This window comes from Grus americana, chromosome 4 (assembly GCF_028858705.1).
Source record: "Grus americana isolate bGruAme1 chromosome 4, bGruAme1.mat, whole genome shotgun sequence".
NCBI classification, from domain to species: domain Eukaryota; kingdom Metazoa; phylum Chordata; class Aves; order Gruiformes; family Gruidae; genus Grus; species Grus americana.
In genome coordinates this window covers 13435684-13458896 of record NC_072855.1, presented here as the reverse complement: position 1 = coordinate 13458896, position 23213 = coordinate 13435684, and the positions used below count along the sequence as shown (strand labels likewise).

Here is a 23213-nt window from a genome sequence, read left to right as displayed (position 1 = left end):
CAAAACCAAACAAACATACCCTGTTCCAAGCATCTTATAAAATCAGACCCAAGTTTTTGAATCTCACCCACTCCAGTAATCCTGTTGCCCTCTGAGGTTCTGTCACATGAGCAAGATAAGTAAATTCATGCTCTAATTTTAGACTTAATGCAATTTGCCGATAAGACTGCAAATGGAAAAAGATTACTATTGGGAGTGGGAGCATTATTGGTGATAATAATGTTTCTGAAAATTGGACATAGAAGGCAAACAATCCTTACACTTGCCCTCTCATCAGAGATTAATAACCACAAACTTGGAAGGCTCCAAAGGACTTAACTCTGCCTGAGAGCAAGACTTGCTGGCTGCAAAGAGGAGAAGCCTGTGCCAATATCCCCCCAAACCATAAAGGGTTAAATTGCTGTATGCAGCTACTAAGTATGCGTGTGAAATTTTCAAAAACATGAGAGTTAGCCGTCTGGCTCCTGCTCCTACCGGGTGTTTAGGGATGAAAAGGGAAACTAGAAAGGTAAATAGTGTACTGCTTGATGTGTTGATTTTTCAGCTGAGATTTCTCTCTTCGGTGCCTGGTCATGTTTGTCCACCTAAATGAGTGGGATTGACTGTGTTTTCCCAAAAACGGGGGGTGGGGGGGGGAAATTAGCATGTAAGCTCTGGGAGAGCTGTGCAAAGCAACACACTGCCTAAGCTAACAGCTGAGGCAAATTTATTCTGGTCTGCATCCAGCAAAAGGACTTAGCCTTTCAGCGTCTAACTCGTGTGTGCTGATGGCCGGGCGGTTTCTCCCACCCCGGGGCTCTGCGTAGAACGCGCGGGCAGGGTGAGCTGCCTTAGGCTGAGGTTCAAAAGAAGAGCCCAAGATCTGGGGCAAGCGTCACGATGACCAGGGAGGGTCAGGCATCAGATGGTCTGGGAAGGGAATGCTTTTCTAGCTTCAAGCGTGTGTGCCAAGCCAGCAGGGGGTTTTTCTTCTTTTTTTTTAGTTTTCCCCTGGGGTAGAGGGAGATAGAGCCGTGTGGGGAAAGAGGGATGCTGCTCTGCTGGTACCCCTCTGGTTTGTCACCTGGGACAATGCCTGTCTCATCTGGGAGGCCAGACCTGGACACATTCCAGACATGCCCTCACGGTCCGCCGCGCTGGAAGGTCTCCAACCTGGCCAGTGATGACACTAATGCCGTTCTTTACCCTGTGATTGCGTGTGTCCCTTCACATTGTGCATGTCTTTTGTTCCATCTGTAGGAGACTGAGACTCAAATCTCCTAAAGTCTATCTTGGGCTATGAGCAGAGGAAAAAGCCAGTCCAAGGTGCGCACCAGAAGCGTATCTCCAGCTCTGCTGTAACTGTCGGCATCACGCTAACCCCACCAGTCAGTCCCATTCACGACACTGTGTTCGCTTCTCGACCTGCCACAACGCTTGAAGGTCACGTAGCAGCTTGTCCTCTGAGTCCCGATCCCTGTGACTCTTCCTCCTTTGTAAAAGAAGCTAAACAACTCTCTCATGTCGAGCTTAAAAATAAGCTGTGCCTTGAAGTCATCTATTTATGCCTTTTTGGTTGTAGTTTTATTGAAAAAGCTGGTATTAACATATTTATATTTTTATTCAACAACAGTTAGCTAATTTGTGCAACACAAAGAATGCAGCCATGAACAACAGCTTTCAAAACAATCAGATTTACCAACTTTACCATCACTTACTCTACACCACTGAAAGCTCAAACTAAAAAGAGAAAGTAAGTTGGAAACGTTCACAATGACGATGTTAACTTTCCATACATTCAAGAAACCAGAAAACCCATCTGTAGCAGTGATGTCAAAGACAGGAATGGAATACTGGTCTTTGAAAGGTTTCTATTTATTTCCTCTATAATCGCTTCATGGTATTTTGGTTGGGTATTTCATTAGTTTTATAAAGCTCCAAAGATATATTTCTTTAATTTTAACATGTTCTTTTTGGTACCCAAAGCTGTAACAGAGTAAGGTACTTCAAATTAAAAACCAAAAAATGCTGTATTAAGATCTGCTTTATAATAAGTTATCTATAGAATCTTACTTGAGAATGTTAAAAGCTAAATATGTGTTTTACAGTACTTCTAGCTGTAAATGCCAATATGAGCTGATAGCATTTTTTTTTTTTTTGAGCTGCAAAGGTTAATGGAGGAGGCCAAAAGTCAAAGAAATTGTATGACACTCTTGAAGCAGTAGTTTGGCATTAACAAGTCTTCTATACAATTTACCACATTCTTAAACCTTTTTACAAGGAAAAAAAAAAAAAGCAATTTTGTTAAATCTCATTAGAATAAATATATACATATACTGTCCATGCCTGCTACAGCATACAGTATTTTATAAACAAACATTCCTCATTCCCTTTAAAATTAACCTACACATTTCATACCTTATGTGTTTAGTGTGGCTGGAAACTGATGCACATGCGTTTGTGCTTCTACACACAAAATATACAGCACTGATCTAGAAAACTTCAAACATATAGATTTCATGTGTTGCATTAAGATGTCTTATAAAAGCTGTAGGTTTTTTTTTTAAATTGTCGTAAGCAGATTTTCACCTACCCTTTCCCCCAAACCAAAATATAAAAGCATGCAGCATCCTTTGTCAGTACATTCTCCACCTACCAAGAAATCAGTGCATCATGGCTTAAAGACTTATTTTTTTCTGAGGAGTTTTAATATGGGCAGATTAACAGGTCATCTGAGTCGTGCTCTTTTATTCATGGTTTGAGGAGAAATCCTTTGGGATATTAATTTTTCTGCCAGAGCTCTTAGGGATGCAGCAGAACTTTCTCTTCCTGGATTAAGCGGACTCCCTGCCCACTGCACCGTTCCCATGCAATTCCTGCATGCGCTACACCAATTGCGTGTACTTTCCTTTTCCAATTACATCACTGCTCATTTTAAAACAGAGATCTAACAAAATTTATGTGGAAGAAGGTTTTGTTTGATTTGGAGTTTTTGATTTTTCCTATTTCTCCAGGAATAACTTTGTCTCCCAGCAGTGGACTCATCTGAAAGCGTTAGAATTCACCGAGCAGAGCTGCATCTCGCAGTACCGTTCTTGTTACAGGTACAGATACCCTGGCATCGCCTGTACTCCCCAAAGGCCAGGATTAAAATAACCATGCTGCAATCAACAAACCAGGGACTTGCTGAAGTGTCTAGCAATGATGTAACTTTGTTCCCACTGAAGTCGATCATTGCCTTCAATGACAGCACTTCTAGCCAAGGTTTCCAGAACTCCAACCCCCAAACGGCGGGACGGGTTTGTGTGTTACCTGCCAGGCTGTGTCTGACCAGCCAGTCCCTCTGGAGGGGCAATACCAAGTTTTTTAATAGTCCCCCATGTGATGAAGATACTGGTTATTGTTTTAAACAGAGCAACGAGATCTGTGGCAAATAAACTTCTTAAAATAAGCTGGCTGAGTAACTACACCAGTCTGTCACTTGGTCACTTGGGAAGTTGAAGCACAAATTAACGTGAATAAATAAATAAGAGGGTGTTGTAATGGAGGGAATGGGACGGGTGAGACAGGGCAGCTTGTCACCAGCAGGGATTCTGCTTCCAGTTACAATTGTCATGAGGCCCCTCCAACGTGCCACGTGCTCTAAGGGGATGTGGCTATCCATTCACTCAAACAGGCTAGCCTTAGTTGAAAGACAGGAAAACGTTACAGAAAAAAAAAGGAATAATCAAGAGATTGAGGCAAAAAGCTCTAACAATGTGGTAAATGCTGTGGACTGCAAAAGCAGGCAGTGCACCACAACAGCATGGTCCTGTGAACCACGGAGACCCTCAAAAGGACTGACGGGAGTTGAGGAGCCTCAGCCCTCCTCAGGAACGCTCCCAAAGTGAATAAATACCCCTGTTTGTTTAAAGGAACCGATACAGACCACAGTACTGGATTTGCAGTCGTGCCTTTTACTCATACAGTTGCAGTGATGGAAAATAGTTGGCTTGCCACCAATAATGATACAGGCTGAGGGATGAAAGGATGCAACCTACAAATCCCACCACAGAAGCCACAATTTTTGTTAAGATCACATCCTTCTACAACTCTCAAGAGGCTGGTTTGTAAATATAGAGGGATATTGATAAATCTAGTGCATTTCTGAGTTCACTTTATCCTGAAATATGTACAGATTGTTTGTCGCTGCTATAGCAATGATGTTCTCAGTTGGGTGCCACGCTGTGTGCAAGATCTTCTTAGTAAAGTCCAAACTGTCAACGCTGATGTCATCTTTCCTCCGTTTGCCTCCAACGCAGACTCTCCGGGGCTTAAGAATAGCTCGTGGTTTACTGCTCTCTCGGGATGCCTCCAAGGTAACATCCCGCTTGGTATTTCGGTCAAACATTCGAAAAAAGTTGTTATATGCGCCTGTCATTATCACACTGGAGAAAGAGAGACAGAGAAAGAAAGAGAGAGAGAACAAAGAAAAAATTACACAGCGGCTTGTGGGATGTCTGCTAACATCACTGGATCAGGACAGTTGAGCTTTAACCTTAGGATTAGACATCTGGTTTCAGCTGGGAAAGAATATAAAACAGGATTTTTCCCAGTATTCCCCAGAGTGAATAGTTTTCTTCTACCGATGTCTTCCCTTTCCCTATCAGAATATTCAATGAAAATTACAGTTACCCCAAAACTGGCATGCTGAAGCATACACAAAAGTGACATCATGAGATTGACTTCACAAAACAATAAAAGTAATACATTTTAATAAGTCACTTTTAATTACCTTCCAGCTTTTTATGAGCTCTCAAGGGTCATATATTTCAGGCTTTTTTCTTTCTGCAGAGCCTTACCTTTTCTGACAGGTGAGATTTACCATGATTCCAGAAAAGTCTTTTAAAAAAAGTAATTCCAAGTATTTCAAACCTTGTGATACAATAGCAACATTTACTATTTAATTATATATTTCAACGAGTATTTTGAAGAAAGATGCTTTGAAAGGTTCTGAAAAATCACTTTGAGTTTGCACAAGTACATTTCTTTCCAGAATAAACCCTTTTCCCTTCTGAAGCCATAGACCTTGCAAGTCTAGACACCATTAAAATTTGTATCTACAATACTTCTTAGAAATAAACACATTGATAATAAACAGGACTCTGACTTCTCTTGTATGAAGTCTGAATGAAGCTTCAAGTCAGGATATATTTCTGGGTCTGGGAGAAAGGGACAGAAAACATACCTTGATCTGTATAAAAATTACCCCATTAATCAGCTTGTAGTTTGAAATAATGGATTGCCAGTTGCTTCATTCCCCCAGTCCCTGGGGGAGGATATTTTGTCACTAACTTTAATGAATTCAGGATTTCATCCATGGCCCTCAGGTTATTGGATTAGCATAATCATGGGTTTCAGAACCTTGTTCGAAAGCTCATCCCATGTGAACTTTTTCCACATCCGAAGCCAGGGCCATATTCCACTCTCCTGTCTCAGCCCCAAATAGGGTGGTTTTTTCCGAATTTCCATTCTGGAAGGGGAATCCTCCCCCAGCGGTCAGGTCTGCACAGGAAAAGCCGTACAGTTCTATGACTCAGGCAATCAGGAACTATTTGCCTTTCTAGTACAGCCCAACAGAGCGTGTTTCACGTGCTTCGCATGTAATAACCTCCATCTCCAGTGACAGTTACATTGCCTGAGCACTTTGCTGCTGTTTCCCACTTGGGGGGGACCTGTGTTGAGCAGCAGGAGACCATGGCGTATGCAGCCGTGGGAGAACTCAAAGGCACAAGCTATACTCTCCACCATACAGACGCTCACTAGCTGATTAGATTAGGTGCTCCTGGATTCGGGAGCTGCCTTACACTACGTGCACAGCCTCCAGCCAGCATTGCCTTGATCTCATTTGGGGCCATTAGGAGCTACTGTAATACAAATGAATAATATACTGAAAAAAGCACAAATGGGAGCTGTGCAGCTAACGGCTTTTGCGCTGCAGCTACTGACTCGCAGCAGCTCCGTTCGCTTGAGAGCCACTGTAGGGTAACTAGAGCGGGTGAGCTGGATTATACGCTGTGAATCACTGTCAGCTCCATCCTGCTTCCGTGTTTGCTGATGGCATACTGGAGTTTGATGACAGCTGATTCCACACTGAGCTTTTTGCAGCTCCTGAAGCGCTAAAGGAAACTGCTGCAAATCAGATAGGTGTAGCACGGAGACACAGCATGCACTGCCCTCACCAATAGCTCGCCCACAGCCTTCTCCCTGTCGAGAGGCTGCTTTCCTGAGGTCTGCAGGCAGCACACCGCTGGCTGCACCGCTGCTCTGCTGCTGAGTTTGGGGATGGGCAACAGAGGCACTTGTCCACCCGCAGCTGCGGCCAGCCCTGGCAGGGAGCTGCCTCGCTGCTCGGGAGAAGGCAGAAGCAGGAACTGCCCATGGGGTGACTGCAGTGAGGTTTTCTTTATCTTCCCCACCACAAAGACCTGGCACAATCCTGCTTAGTAAGGCACAAGTTAACAATCTCTCAAGCTAAAAAAAAAAAAAAAAAGAAAAAAAAAAGAAAAAAAGAAAAAAAAAGAAAAAAAGAAAAAAAGAAAAAAAGAAAAAAAGAAAAAAAAAGAAAAAAAAGAAAAAAAAAAAAAAGATTCACTGTGACAGCTTGATAAAATGTATCCCAGAAGCTGTAGAAAGCCTATTGATCAAGATTAGTGCCCATTTCAAAAACTGAATCAACAGCAGTAAATCTAATGTTTCACTCCTTCCAAATCCCCATGTCTTGTCATTACGGCTCCCACTGTAATGGTTATTCACAACATGAAAAAGTCGAGGTTATTTCATATCTCAGTGCTAACATACGCAATTTGTAATGCAAACAGCCCAGCGCAGTATTGTCGTTTTAGTTCCCCCAGGCAAAAATTTGAAACATAACGCTGGGGCACCCTGTGCCATGGTTCCCCAGGGAATGAGGAGCATCCCTCCAGATGAAGGCAGGAACTGTAATGGGAGCGGTTTTCATGCAGGCAGAGTACCAGCATACCAACGGCACAGAGAGGTGTTTGTCAAGAATCTTATTTTAGGAGGTTTTGCTTGCAGTAAAACTGCCTTTACAGTCCATTTGCTTTTTAATTTCTTGAACTCTCACATATTTTTAAAGTCTGCTTTCTTCGGTTGGATTTACTGCAGTTATTTTTTTTAACATATGTAGATGACTACTTCTCATGCTGGCCCTGTTTTTCTGCAGTTTAATGGCTCAGTAAAAAATAGCATTATGTAAATGAGAAAGTGCCCATTCTTGTTCAAGGTCACAAACACAGATGGATTATAACCTTACCTGCTGCTTAAAATAACAATAAAAGAGAGTGAGAACTAGATGCAGGCCTGCAATTTATTCCTGTTCAGAAAAATATAATGTACAATAATGGAATGTATGCGATAAGGAGAATTTTTTATATATATATATATATATATAAAAATAAAAATTGTAGCTGAGTATAGGAAGAGCCTGTTCTGTATTTCCAGACTCTTTGCTCTGCACAGCAGTGTTACGACGATTGCTTGCACAAAACCCTTGCAAGTGAGGCTGGTTTAAGAAACCAAACGAAGCCCCTCACCCAAAACACCCCAAACTAATTCATAGGCCCAGAAAAGCTCTGCCTAACCCCCTTTAATGTTACTTAGAAAGCAGGTTGACAAGTTGTGCTACGCATGGTCAGAGGTACTGTCATCTCCGCCACGCAGGGGTAGTTAGGACGCAGAACACACTCCAGTGCGCCCTGAGGAGCAGCGTGCTGATAGCTCAGGCTCGAGCAAAGCTCCTGATTGAGCGTACCCACCTCAAACCACCATAGATATATGCAGTATGATTAAAAAAAAAATAATTTTTTAAAAAGCAAAAAAGCAAAAAAACAGGAAAAACCCCCACTGGCAGCGACATGGCTACCACTGTCTATATTTCATGTATCAGCATCGAGCCAGTGCTCTGGAAGGAAGAGGCAACACTCCCTATCTGCAGGGTCCCAAATGCGTTAGCACAGCCCCACGCTAACCCTCCCGCCCTGCCCCACGAGGGGAACACATTTTCCTCACCGCATGGTGCTGCTCTGCAGAGCACACGGAGTACTCTGTGCTCCCTCCTTTACAGCTGCTCCAAGGTCTCCCTGGTCTGAGGGTTTCTGACAATTCTTCAGGTATGTGTGTTTTGAGTGACAACACTAAATGCTACTAATTCATCCAGCCTGCACTGGCACTGGGGCATTCCTGCTTATCAGTGACACAATCTGAGGCATCTCACTGCCAAACTTCAAGTCCTCACGTGCGGCCCAAAGTCTTGGCCTTTTTTTTTTTTTAAACAAGCAGGACAAATGTATTCCTACAGAAGGGAAAAGGGGAAGGAGAAACCCCCAGTACAGTCCAATCCTACTTTTATTTTACTGACTTTTCTTCTTACTCCCTGCCTAGTTGTCATTCTGTTCTCTTTTTCTCTTTCTTCCCCTAAAATCTTGACGCTGTTTTTTACCACACTTTTCAGCTAGATTTTCCCTTCCCTCCCCCTCTTTTTCCTCTCCTCTTTTTCCATTTCCCTCTACCCTGCTCTAAAATTTTTAACAAACCTCCTGTCAGTGAAGTGTCCTCCCTAGCTTCATCCTCTGTTCCCTGCTCTGTCTTGTCTCTTTTGCTTCACTCATTTCCCCTTCACGGTTCCTTATTTTTTCCTCTCACCTCTTCATTTGCCTTGTGGAGGTCTCACTGCTCACCTTTTCTTTGCCATCTCCCACTACCTCCAGTCTTGCTTACTCTCACAGACAACTTGCTCAGCCCTTGAGGGCTTTGGGCTTCCATCCTCGTCTTTTCCTTTGGGCTGAACATGACAACCAGTAGTTATAGCACTGATATTTAATTCAGGGCCATAGTTTTATGGTCTACAGCACCACTCTAACAACTACTGATGGCTTCAGCATCCTGAATCATCTTAATAAATTAAAACATCTGGCTCTCAATATTTTGGTTTTGGTAATGACTCTTTGTTAAATGAAATGCTTCAGTACATGGCTTCCCTCTCTAAAGTTCTGCTTCTGTTGGAAGGTCAACACGTTCCCTACTTCACCAACCTCAAGGGCATCTGAATAGGATTTCATCATTTGTACTAACTGCAATGAGATCTCCCACAATATTTTTTAGGCACTGAGATTTCATCAAAAATGTCAGTCACTAAGACTTGGCCTGTCTCTGTCTTTCTCATATCTGTTATTCCCATACTTTGTTCAGATTTCTTTATCATAAGCCAAGCTCTTAAATGTCATCCACGCTGCTGCCATCCTTGCACATGCCACTTTATCAAAACTGCTCCATTCAGCTGCCTTCCTGGACGTCAGGGTTTGCCCTCAAGCTCTGGGGACATCAGCTGGAATTAAGGCTTGCTTAAAAACCAAACCATACTTGCTTCACATTGTTTTGTTCTGGGTTTGTTGGGTTGTTTGTTTGTTTTTTGTTTCTTAAAGCCTCTTTTATAATAATTTTTGGGCTAGCTCTGGCCCAGATTAGTCTTCCTAGATGCATAGAAATTTTTTTACACCTGCAGATTTCTATTGTCCGGAGAAATTCAGCTCATGTCACAGTTCCCCTTCTGCACTGTTGCTCAAGAGACCATGGAAGTCATGGGATGGTGTGACAGGACTAAGGCTGGGCAGAGCTACAAGGACCAGCACACCCCAGGCTTAAGGATGATAGAATCCAGGCAGGTATGAAGGGAGGAGACTCAGAGAGCAGATTCCACCAGATCCTGCCTCCAGACTTGTAAATCTCTGCAAAGGAGTCCCTCAAGGCACCCAGCATGAAAAGGGACCATTTCTTTGACCTGAAACTGTCTCCCCAATTATATTTTGAGCCCCTACATTGGCAAGATTTCACTACCATGAGTACCAGTGCAGAACAGCACATCTGCAGTCTCCTGGGACTGACACACAAGGTCCAGCAGATCTGGTTTCGTGACAAGCTGACCTTATGAGAAGAAAGGATTCGTTCCAGGAAAACTCTTCAAAAACATTTTTCATAAGAATGAAAAATGAGATTTGTTACAACACAGGGAAAGGAGGAAGCACTGTTGCCAGCAGTGGGTGCCTGCTGGCATACTGGGGAGTTTTCCTTTATGCTGCATTGTGTGAAGCAACTGACTCCCCATCACAAAGAAGGAACTTCTTTAAACCTCTTGGGGTGTATGCTGATGGAAAAGCTTGAGACACCAGGTTCAGGGTTGTGGCACTCCAGTACAGCTGGCTGGGATACGACTGGGAATTTTAATAGGGGATCCCCAAGTCCTTCCAAGCTAATATTTGACATGCCCAGCCTTGAGAACAAAATGATGTCTTCTCACTCTCCAGCATGGAGCGTGCTGCCAGACAGGAATAGACTGTTAACACCTCATCCACTGGGACCTGCCAATTCCGCCTGATTAGAGTGAAGGCTGATGGATATTCAGTGGGATGAATGACAGTTCAGAAGGAAAGGACTGACTGAACAGTTGTATGTGACTTCACTCATCTGCTTACAGCGTATCACTTATCATGATGGTGTTCAGAAGTCTCCCTGGAAGGGTTCTCAGACACCCATTCATTTGAAATCTTGAAAAAAAAAAGAATAGTAATTAAGGTATTCACTTACTACCACACAGAAATACTATGTTATTTTTTGCTTTTACTGGCTTCTTTAACTCACAAACAGCTGCAGTAATGCTAATTTTTGAGATAAAACTTAAATATCAAAATAAGTTTGTTTGACAGTGGGAAGAAAACAGTGTCTTGAGGGTCATTATTAAAAGACTTGACTTTGGAAGTGAATGGAAGAACTAAATTATCGGTGTATAAATAGAGCTCCCATATTCTACGTAGTCACGTAATGAGGTATATACAATAAAGATGGCATGATTTTAGTGTAATATACTGGTCTACAGATAATATGTGCTCATCTGGTTGAATTAGCGTAAGACCCCTGCTTGACTCCCTCCCCTGACCACTGTTGTTGCCAAAGTACATAGTGATTAATGTGCCCTTCAGCAAATGAGATTGGCTCTGTCTGATCGTATTAGTTCCTGTTCATTGGAGTAACTGAGCATCAATCACGTTCTAATCAGAGCTCACGTACATTGATTTTTTTTGTAAACAGCCCCACCATCAGGTTCTATCGCAGCCTAGATTAACTCCTTAGTAATGACAAAAATTAATAACAAGTATTTTCACCTAAATAATAAACATGATTTCATTTTTAACTGAACTATCTTGTCACCTTAAATTGTCATTGCAGCTTTAAAGTCTGCAAAAGATAAAAATGTTTAGAACTGCAGTTATTAATGTTATATATACACATTAATAATATAAACACTGTACTGCAGCATCTCTTAAGAGTACCATTGTTAATAGGCATTGCTTATCTTCAGCAGCAGTCCTTTTTTTAAAAAAAAAACCCACATAACAAAAGGATCAAATTAAGTGATCTTACTATTCAAATGAACTGTTATTTAAGAGTTACTGGTACCCAAATATAATTTAAATTATGGTCCACCAAAAAAAAAAAAAATCCTTGTATTGTGTAGCAAAGCAGTACAATACTTGTCATACACAGAAGCAAGAAGCTCAGAAGACTGAATGTTCATCAAAAGATGAACATGAATGCTGATACATTTGACTCTTAAATGAAACAACTAAATTCAAGAGAACCCTTATCTTTTGTCAAATGGTGCCAGCTATTCTACTCCACAGTTTCTTACAATCAAGAGCAGCGTATTGTGTTTAGTGACAGATTTGGTAATTGTGCACAACTAACAACGCCCCAGTGTCTGGGCAGTACAGTAAATGAAGCTCTCACAATCTAATGTTCCCACTTAATAATTACTCATTGCATTGATCTGTCTGATCTTTCAAGTAGGAATGAAAATATTACACTCACTTTAAATCTTGATATTGAATAATATTTCTATTATTATCAGGCAACTATCCAGAGAGTGGTCTTAACGCACTAATGAGGATGGCAGCACTTCATTTGGCTACAGGAGAAAGACTCTGGGACTGGGAACGTGTGTCTGTCCATCCTGTACAATTCCCATCAAGGATAAGCAAAATGGTTTTTGAAAGGACATGAAAAGCCCTGAATCTTTGTCAAAGTTTCACAACATCTAAATTATTTAATTGCACTGTTCTGTGTCAGATTTAGGCAGGGATCAGCACTGTCCATATTTCCAAGAAATGCTTTAATTTTGCTATTTCTAGTAAGACCAAACTCAAGCAGTAACCAGTCTACTGAGACAACCCTCTGCTAAAACATCCATTCATGCATGGGTTTGGGAGGTTCAGAGAAAAGCCCCAAAACCTGGATCTTCCCCTAAAACTTCTGTGGGTCATTCCCACTTTCTTACCATATCAAAGCCACTTCCGCAACAGCTGGTGCCCAAGTTGCAGTCATAGCAATCTGGGAAGGATTTTTCCCAGTGTGGTCCACCTATGTAATTTTAAATGGCCAGCAGTTTCTATCACAAGGGATACTCAATGCTGAGTTAATCCTTGTCAGAAAACATGCAGACAACAGAGATAATGGAAATATACAGTATCGTTTTCATAATAAACAACACAAGGTAAAAATTTTATTTCTTACTAAAGACAGAATCTCTCCATTGGGCAGGTACAAGAACTGAGCAAAGAAAAGTAGTCCAAAGAGAAGATGCCCCTTGCACAGTGTACGTCATTACACTTCATCTGCATCTGTGGAACACATAACTGGAAGACACCTTGTTCTGCAATTCCAAGTTCAGTTGCTTCTCATTTTAACCAATGTCCCATTTAATTGCTTTCCAAAATCTCCCAAGCACCATCATGAAAAGAGTTGGGCTTCTTACATCTCCACTACTCAGGATGGGAAGACTGCTAGACATTGTCACTGTCTGAACAGGTATGAACTACCTCTAATTTCCAGGCTATAATTACCTGTTGCCACTCAATACCTATTTGCTGTTGTGTCATTATCATTCACATTGATCTTAGCTAGATCCTCTTCCTCCCTATGTATACCTTCTTGGTATACTTAAAAGAAGCAAGTACAATCTTGGCTTCTCTTTCGCTAAGCTGATCAAAACCAAACTCCTGCCCTTTCCTCTCCTTAGAGCAGCTGTCCATTTGCCCAAGGTGTTCATCCACCTTGGAGATGAGGGACAAGAAGTGTGTAACTGCAGTCCAAAGGTCTTTGAGTAAGACCCTAACATAATGTCACCACTACTCCTTTCTCTGCTGGATATCCCAGTCTTGCCCATTCAAGGATCGTATTTGCCTTTTTCACAGCTGCCCCACACTGTGTTTCATTGTCCTTGCCCAGTCCAGGGGGGCAGGCCTGCTTCAAATACAATGAGACGGACCGTTTTTCCCAAATGAGAGGCTGTGAGCTGAAGGCACAGTTCCAGGCTCTCAGCAAGTGCCAAACTTTTGCCTCTTGGCTCCCAGCTCTGCTGAGCCAGAAGTCACTGTGTGCCATTCAAAACTGGCTCCTCTGCGCTTTCACATGCATTTTGTAGACTGCTAATCCCTTCCACAGTCACCTAGTGTACACATGTCCCTGTGAGTTGTTTCCAACTGATAAGATGAAGGTTTGTGTTTTAACTAAAATCCTCACCTTGCATTATACTCTTAGATTTCATCCACTTTTATTATCCCAGTCCTCTCGGCTGCACAGTTCTTTCTGTACAATATTCCTACTTCTGAAGTACTGCCACCATTTGCTAACATTACAGCATTAGCACATTGCATCCTCGCTTGCACTCTTTGACTTGTTGTGCCAGTATTTCACATGAAAATATTCAACAACATATTACATCCCAGACAAAAACCAGGACAGAGGGAAAGGGACTGCTCTGATGGAGGTAGGTACCACAAGGAACTGTCATTTGGCAGCAGTTTGCAGAGAATCAGTAGGTGCCTGTGACTGTCTTTCCTTGCTCCCTGTTTCCAGTAAATGAACTGGATTTATGAGGCAGCTCAGATGTAAACACAGGATCACACAAGCCTCTTTAGTGTGTTGGTGGGGCTGTGCAAACTGGCAGCATTCTTTGTAACTTTTGCAGCCTCCTTATGATTTTGGGGAAAATGGACAGAATTTGAAGGTTTTTTTTCCCCTAAGGCATGAGCCAAGATTAACAAGGTATACATCACATCTAATGAGGTCAGAGACACAATTGCACCAATATCCAAACACCTTGTATCAACCTGAACACTGATATGTGAAGATGTAAATTGATGTGGAATATAACCATGCGTAAAACTTTACTTTCAGATTGTTCTCCATCATATGGGAGCTCATTTGCTAAATGAAGACAGTGATGGACATAAGGATGGATTACCTGTCTGATCCATTCCATGCACATTCAAACTTGTCAAAGATGCAGTCATTTTCATAGAGGGAACATAACTTGCTCCTAAGGTAATCATGGACCTGTTTCAAAGAAAATAACTGTTGTTATTCTTGAAATAAAACAAAATATAAAACTCCACAATCAGTGCCCCACTTTCTGCTTTATCTCCCACGTTCACTTTCAAAATATGCTGCACAGATTGCTAGCTTTGTAGAAGATACTGTGTTTAAACTCTAAAAAAGCTATCTGTACTTTTCCACAGCCCAATTAACCAGGTGCTACAGAATTATTGTTGCAGGAAGGCATGAAGCATACCTCCCTCAGCAGGCTGTAGACCACCCCTCTCCAACATATTTGTTTCCTGCTTGGGTGATTTTCTCAGTGCTAGCCTAATTCCCAAAGACATTTCACCAGATGATACCCTAGATGTGCTAATTAATGTGCAAGAAATCTAATTTAAATAGTAACAAAAACATCATATTCCAAGATAAGTGGACTCTCACTTGTGGTGGCAGAAAGAATTTGGCTCTACTAAAGAACCTGTAGTGTATTACATAAATTTGGGAAAGATATTTCAGAAGCCAAATACAGTACAAGGTTGCAGTTGCACAGGCTGCAAATTAGAACACTCATTTAGCCCAACAATATCTCCTATTTGGCTGAGGCTTAAAAACAACATTGTAAATTCTCACTTACATATTTGAAAAGGGGGACTAAGCAGCAGAAGACCTCTCCTCTGGTCCACACATCTCTGCTGAACAAGGGTTATCATAAAGAGATAGATCTCATGCAAACTATTTCAATCCTTTGCTGAATTTGATTAGTTTTCCTTCTGGATGATTGGTTTCATTCCTCAAGGAAATAATGAGCTAGAAAATCCCTGCGTAGACAAATTTACTAATGCACTTTCACTCTTGATGTTTTCTTCTAGTTGTAGAAACCATAAAACAAAGACGTGCAGATGGCCTCTCAAGCACACGTACCAATCCAATAGCCAAGGGGCATAACTTAGCTTTGGCATACAGAGGTACTGGTTCTTGCAAGTCCAGGTAGACTGTTCCTGGTCACGGATGCTCAGCATCCTCCTCCGGCTTGAGGGTATAAACGTTTCTTCAAGCAAGATAACTTCTATCAAGACTAGACAAGGGACAATGACTTTTCACTTATGTTTTTTTTAAACTAACCCATTGTCAATAGCCAAATTGTACAGTATCTTAAGAATACTTGTAATGTAAGGTTATTAAGGATTATAAATTTTAGTCATGGATCAATTTTCATTAATAGATGAGTGAACACTGAACTGTATATCAACAAATAATGTCCTATACAGCAAATAACAGGCGAATGGTAGATGCAGATAAAACATTTCACAATTAAATGCATTTACCCTCATGGTGAGTAATAGGTCAGAACACTTTCAGTACTGATGCAGTTTCTTGCACCCTCTGTAATTAAAGCCTTTTATTTTCTCTTTACTTAAAGCCTTTTTGTGTTAGCAGTGTAATTTGTTACAGAACTGGAGGTCTTTATCATCTTTGTGAGCTTACAACACTTGGAAGAAATAGAAAGGTTAGGAAGGCAGGAGAAGGAAGTAGATTGCATTTGCCTCATTGACTGTCATTTCTAGGTCTTCCTCTTGTTACCGTTTCCAGCAGCCATCTGTCATGACCACTGTCATGTATACACCCTTGGCAAAGTGTGTCCAACTCCACAGCTTGGAGCTGTGCCTTTCTATCAGCTCTGTCAAAAAGCATTTTGAAGTTTCTCTCTCAGATTTCTTAATGATCTCTTCAAGGTCTCAGCTCTTCCTCTTGACTGTCTGCAAACTTGCACTACTGCCTTGGACAACCAGGTTGCTCTTCACATGGACCCTGTGATTACTACATTTGACCACATTCAGACCCTCAGAATGACCATGAAAAACTAACTGGAAGAAACAGTTAATTTTTACCTTGTTTGCATATTCATCTGCCACTACCAGCTGAGGGTAAAAATCAGATTTGCTTTGTCTGTACATATTGTTCTTACCACATATGAATAGTGCTTGAAACCCAACCAAATTCATTCCTAATTACCATAGGTAGTCTCCTTTTCTTCATTGCACTGGTTTTGGTCAGACCTTCATGAAACTATCTAATCATTCTGTGCTCCAAACTAACACAGCACCGTGACTACACGGGGAGCTACTTCACTGGGTCTGAATGGACATGATCAGGAAGTGACACATTAGTCCAAACCCCTGTGGAACAGACCAAAAGTGGATCAGGTTATTATCAGCTATGAACGTGTTCACCTCAGGTCACTGTTGGCATGGTTCTGCTGGGGTAATTCACCTGGGCAGCATCAAGAGTATCCTGTTAGGCAGGGCTGCCTTGCAACTTTCTAGCACTGGCCATTCCACTCTATTGCTTTTTTTCTTTTATGCGAAGCATAAACAGGAGAAAATCATGTTGAATCAGTGAGCAGACAACATGTTTCAGCAAGGCTGCTCTATGTAATAGCATTCTTCTAGCCACAGCATTGATAAGGAAAAGAACTTGCATGAGGAATTCAATTTTTTTTGTGATGCTAAAATTGTAACCTGATAATGAAGCAGTACAGTTATAGACTTTGCTCTTTCTTACAACCCTGTGGGAAAATCTCCCGTTGTGGCCCTCTTCATGAGTCTCTCAGCTAGACAATATCTAAGAGGCTACCATGCAGTGGATCATCTTTCAATCTTATAATTAATATCTTTTAATCTTTTAATGACGTACATGTCATCATTGTCATGTGGATACATAACTGAAAATGTTAGGTTTATTTGTTGCCTTTGGGTGATATACCACAAAAAAAAACTTTTTGAGAGATTTCCAAGTTTATACATGAGATTTATGTATGTGAGAGATACCTCTAAGACAAATTATTTAAAAGAGTAATTTAAACCACTTTTCCCTAAGAACAGAACTCTCTACGCTCTGCAGTTGAAAAACATGAAAGGTTGCCCAGAGCAGTTGGACTGTATGAATCCTATGCAGCCCTGTGCTGTTGGCTTCCTAAGGCCCCTGAGTTCTCCAGATTCTCCTCTAGTCCGCTGCACCGCTCAGCACTGCATCAGTATACTCTTTACAAGGCACTGCCTAAGTATTTGAAAATGAAATGCAATCCATAGGTTAAAGCAACGCAGCAAGAACACTGCTGTATTCACAGTGTTGTTGTGGGTTTTGGTGTTTTTTTTTCAATAAGCTTCTGATTGCAATAAGTACTGAAAATTTTACATTATAGTCATTTTCCACATCTTAGCGTGGAGAAATATAACTTTTTAATTGGCTCCACTGTTGGGTGTCAGCCTGATTTACAGGTGGCCAGCTTGTTTCACAGCTACCTACATGAGGAGATAAAAGCAGATGTCAAAGTCAAGACAAACAGGTTGGCTTGACCAGCTATTCCTCTCCAGGGACAAGGCTGCCTACTCCATTAGCATAAGTGCAAAATAATATATTACCTAAGTTCCTAAAATCTATGATATGCTTCTGTTATATAAAACACAGTCTCGCCTGTACCCTCCCACTTGATTTTCACAGCATATCAACATTTCTAACACATTTAGCATTACAAGTACTGCCATTTTCAGAGCAAAACCAATTCTGTAGTTTTAAAGGTATACAGGCTCAGACTTTCCAATGCTAACAAGAGACGCAATGAAGAGTACCCACCAAAATGTAACGCGTGCGTTGGAAAACACCGGGGCCCACTTTGTCTACTAAACACTAACTAATAAACACCTTCAATGTTATTGATGTCAAATTTTGGTTGTTTTGACAAGTCACACTACCAAACTCTCATTAAATGTTATTTTAAAACCAATCTTAATGATAGTTACTGTGAACTCCTGTACCCACCTGCCATTATACAGACACAGAAAACAAGGGATTGTTCCAGCAGTGTCACAGGACTGTCTCTACATAAGCAGTACGAGCCAGATGAATGACATTTTTCCTACTTTGCATACTCTTCTGTAGTACCTTAACAGTTTGTCCTCATTGCGTTCTCATAACAAGCAGTTTCTGTGTCATAGACATATTTTCCTTCTTCAAGGCAGACACAAAAAATGTAAGCTCAGCCCTCTATTGCCAAACAGAACAGATGTCAGAGTACAAACTCAGCGCTGGCTGGAGCCACTGGCATTTTGTCTGGATAATATCGCAATGAATTTAAGCAACCAGATGTGTCTGTCTGGCACTCACAAACTGCTGTGTCAGTGGTGATGTTGAAGTTTAAAACCGATCATTTCTAGAACTTGGCACAAGGGAGAAATGCATAGATAGAGTTTTAAAAAAAAAGTTTTGAAATTACAAAGGTGTAAACTCTCAGCAGTCCCAGTGGGAGCAGAATGCTAAGCAACTCACTAAATCCTTTCCTCCGTCTCTTTTAAATGTTAATAGCGAAATACACCATTTGAAAACAGATGCCAAAGTGAAGAGATTATTTCCCTTGTTAGAAGCATGTTTCTTTCAAGAGCCCTATCTGCAGTGAGTGTTACCCTGAGTCCCCAGGTGTTACACTTCCTTACTGATGCTGAAATTGCCCTTTTGCTACTACAAGGACGCCACTTTTAGGTTTTTAAACCACCTTGATTAGCAGCTGTCTTAGCTAGCCGCTTCTCAGACCAAGCAATGAGACGTTTAGGAAACTTTGAACAGAGATGCTTTTATATTGTTGCGTTTCGAGATGTAGGAGATACCTACCTGGTATGTTTCTACGGGCTTTGTTTCCATGTTCAGATCCCAAACCTTGACAGTGAGGTAATCTCTTGTTAGCATGTATCTACCACTGTGACTGAATTTGACATCTGACACTGAAGAGATGATTTCTGAAAAAAATGATCTGTTACTGGGGTCTTCTGGTTCTTCATAAACTGTTCAAAGAAAAAGAAGAGAGAAATTAGAATTCTATTAAAAAATGCTTTGTAGCACGATGTGTACTGTGCATTTCTTGTGAAGCAATGTAGTTCAATGTACCAATGAACATGCTAAAGAATTAATTATATGCCCAGCACTTAATTTATTCTCTTATCTTTATATAAAAATGCAAACTGTAAGCTTTAAATATCACAATAATTAACCTTATAGCTATGGGCCCAGAACATCACTTTGGGAAATTACTTAAATACACCAGTTAGTTGACTACAGCTACCTATAGCAAGGCAGTTCATCTATGATCATCCTTTCTGGGGTCCCCACCTCCTATTTCCTGACATAACCAAAATTCAGGCATCCGTGTCACATGAAAGGTGTACATGTGGTCTCACAATGATCCTGGCATCCGCAGGAAGGGTGGTTACTGAAAGCCTGCCCTGGTTGCCAGAACTAGCTGGCCAGTCTGCAGGCTACTCACTGGTCATGTCTGGTACACGCCGGTTAGCTGATCTGTGTGCTGCACGATCCAACAAGGCAGGGGATCATGAAATATTGCTTACCATACCTCCATGCAGGGAAATCTAGTTCTTGCAGATACAGGTCATCCCTGTTCAACTGTATTAATAATGATACTGGATGACTCACACTGAATTGCAGGAACTTGAAACAACTGGTTTGAGTGGGCTCCACTTCATCTGTTACAAGTCCACTACTCACCAAGGTCTCTTCGTCCTTCCCCAAAAAGCCTGCACTAACTCCAGCCCTGCCTACAGGTGCTTAGAGCAGCTCTGTCGCCTTTCTGTAGGCATCTGAGGCCCTGCGATCCAAATGACCTCATATAGTGAACTTTAGTAGAAAATCAGGCTTTCAAGGTCTTTCAGTTCTCAGCAAAATCAGTAGGGTTTTGGCACCTATATCAAGAATATTCTTTGAAAATCGGCAATTTGGTGAGTGTCATTTTCAAGTTTCAAAAGCCGGTGAAGAAAAGCCAGGTAATGAGACATGAAAACATGCTGAAAGTAGAACAACTTTTTGCTGTCAGTCAAAACAGAGGGTTTTGTGTAGTCCACTGGAACATTTCTCTCACGATTAATCTTTCTATGACTATGATTCAGACTGTTGAAAGCAACAAGGTTACAGTTTCCATCAGGTGAAATAACATTCCGCTGAAAGTTAAGGGTGAGTACGTGGGCAAAGTATGTGGGGTAATGCAAAAAATTACGGGCAATTTTCTTTGGGGGTGGGCAGTGGAATGCAGCCAGGCGTACACATGAGAATAAGGTCTATATTTGAACATGTTCCACACTTCTAAATGGTAATGAACTACTTCAAAAAAGGGGAAAAAAACTTTTCTTTTCAGACAGACTGTAAACGAGCAACTTTAAATAGCTCTTTCAAAATTTGCCTAGACATTCTGCAAAGCAGGTATTTGGTAATTATCCTGTCAGATTTTCAATAGAAGTCTGATGAGCACAAAGAAATTATCATTTCTCATACCTCTTCCCTTTAATCTGTCCAAACTATGTACTTGGTTGGCAGGAATTTCATCCTCCTGATTATGATGTGAAGTTGCTATTAAAACCAGGGAAGAAAAAGAAAAAAAAAACAACAAAAACAAAACCCACAAAAAACCCCACACTAACTGAACTACACCTTCATTTATAGCTGAGAGATATTTTCTTGGCTCTGTGTGTCTCATCCAACCCCCAATGATTAGAAGAGGAGTAATATTTGTACATGGATACCCTGTATTTTGTTAATTAATGAGATTAAACCATTTCAACCCTTATCTGCACTGTTTATTGCTTTTCTATCCTTACCACAGTAAGTATTAGAAAGACTTAGATTAATTAACTGCAGAAACCAATGCAGGCATGAAAGCCTCGTATCACTACAGAAAGACAGATAGCTGTAGAAATTTTAGTAGCAGCAGAAATTTTAGTAGCGGCAATTCTTTGCAGCTAGTTCCCATAGTCAGCATAACCAAGCCAGGAAAATTGTTACAGGAAATTAAGTAGCAGCCCCCAGTGTTACAGAGAAAACGTAGCAACTAGCAGCACATGCCTGAGCAACCAGAACAAGGCATTGGCCTCAGGAAATGAAGGTGAGAGATTGTGTCCTTGAGTCTTTGCTATTTCTGGGTTAGCATCAACATACGGTTATGCATACACTGCAAAAAAGCATAGTCTTCATTCGGTCTGGCGAATATGAGTTGAGTAATTGGAGACAGGGCAACAGTGACAGGCATGTGACTTGGACTTCAGGTGAGCAATTCAAATTCAACCCTGGCCTCTTCAAGCTGACAGGAGAAAACACAGAGCTAGCCTGCCGCTTCCACAATCAGGTTTGCCAGCCTGCACTGGAAACATGTTTTCTGTCCATCACGGTTTAGATGTACCTTTTGGAGGCTGCTGTTATGCCGGGGGCAATCAGCCCCCAAAACAAGAGACTTCAAATCTAGCTTACTTTTCTATATATAACTCCTTAATAACTAACTTTTGCAATAAAAAAGGGTATTTAACTTTTATTAGTATTGTTCTCACTAACCTTCACAGTGCTAATGATAAGAAAGACACAAAGCTACCAGTCTAGTTGCAACCTAATGAACACAGCAATCACAAATGGTGTGGCGTGCTGAGCCTTCACGTGACACTGCTCAGACTGTAGTATGACCTTGATGACAGGACTGCGGAATAGAGAAATATCATGGGATTACAGAGGGAAGCTGAGCATATCTCTGAGTAAAGCCAGTGTTGGAGAAGAGTCTTCAAGGCACACACCATTCCTGCCCCTTAGTCCTCTGACAGATACATGGGTAAGCTGGGAAGTCTGCTTAGGGAAATAAAAATGTTCAATCCCTTTCTTCATGACTTCCTGCTCACAAGTTAAAAACCAGGGTAGCTTTTCACAGAAGTAAGTCCAGACTTTGGAGAGAAGGATGTGTTGGGTGGAGGAGATTTGCCAGAGCACTGTTTTCCTGAATCCTGAAGAAAATTTGCAGCATAAAAATATGCTGCTTCTCAAAAAGAACTGCCATCTGCTGAAAAACCAACTTTCATCTCTTGTAAAAAAAATTCTTAGTGTTCCTTGAATTTCTCCGATCTAATGTAGACATGGAGATTCTTCTTAGAATCAGTAGATAGAAAAGGTATCTCTAAGGTGTGCATTTATCATGCAGAAATATATGCAGATGTCTAAAGTTTAAAAAAAAAAAAAAAAAAAAAAGGCAGGAACAGCCAGAGTGGGTGGGAAGGTCCATCTCATTCAGCTTCCCTCCCAGACACTGGCCAAAAGAAAGCAGACGCCTTGGGCAGTCTCAAAGAAGAGTGCGGGGGACAGGCACTGCCCACTAACACCCCCGTGGCTCTCATCAAGCCAGTGATTTGCACCCTGGGTGTCATAGGTGCTGCCACTGCAACTTCCCATTTATTTTAATACGGGCCTGATTCCACAAACTTGAAAGCTACACGTTTTGGACAAGACACTAGAACTAATGGCTGACAAAAATTAGGGCTACGCATGTGAATGTAACCTGTCTTACACATCTTGTTTCTTAGTTTTACATTAATTGCCAAAACCATCTGATTATGTGTAGACTGGAATGTCTCATTCCACTCAACACACACCACACGAACTGCAAGGGCCACGAGGTGTGAGTACGTGCTTTGCAATCCCACTGTAACGGTCTGGAGAGAGACCTGGCAATCACTGGTGCTGCCTTCCTCTTCAGCTTCACCAGCTGCCTTATGCTGCTGTACAATATTCCAGTTTCCCAAACAGGCAATTGTGAAAGAGGGATATCAAATAGCTAGGAACACAGGAAAGTGATAAATCAAACAGCACTACTGTGCTCACTCCACAGAAAACCAGTGAGTAGACTGCAGACTTTAGGAGTCAACCAACCATTATCCCAACAGCAGCCAAAAATAACTCAGCCTCAGAAAACATAAAACGCTATGTTCTCATAA

The 23213-nt window shown here is 41.4% G+C and overlaps 1 protein-coding gene across 7 annotated transcripts in view; it reads right to left on the bottom strand.

Annotated features, from left to right (window-relative positions):
• Positions 1 to 1540: 1540 nt before the first annotated feature.
• Positions 1541 to 23213, bottom strand: part of PPP2R2C (protein phosphatase 2 regulatory subunit Bgamma) — a 201110-nt gene continuing 179437 nt past the window's right edge. For all 7 annotated transcript variants that reach the window (XM_054824004.1, XM_054824006.1, XM_054824010.1 and 4 more), the window contains 3 exons: positions 19075 to 19244; positions 14336 to 14427; positions 1541 to 4406 (listed from right to left, as the gene is read on the bottom strand). In XM_054824004.1, coding sequence (XP_054679979.1) covers positions 4115 to 4406; positions 14336 to 14427; positions 19075 to 19244 — 554 coding nt within the window. In that variant the 3' untranslated portion in view covers positions 1541 to 4114. The remainder of the gene's footprint in view (positions 4407 to 14335; positions 14428 to 19074; positions 19245 to 23213) is intronic.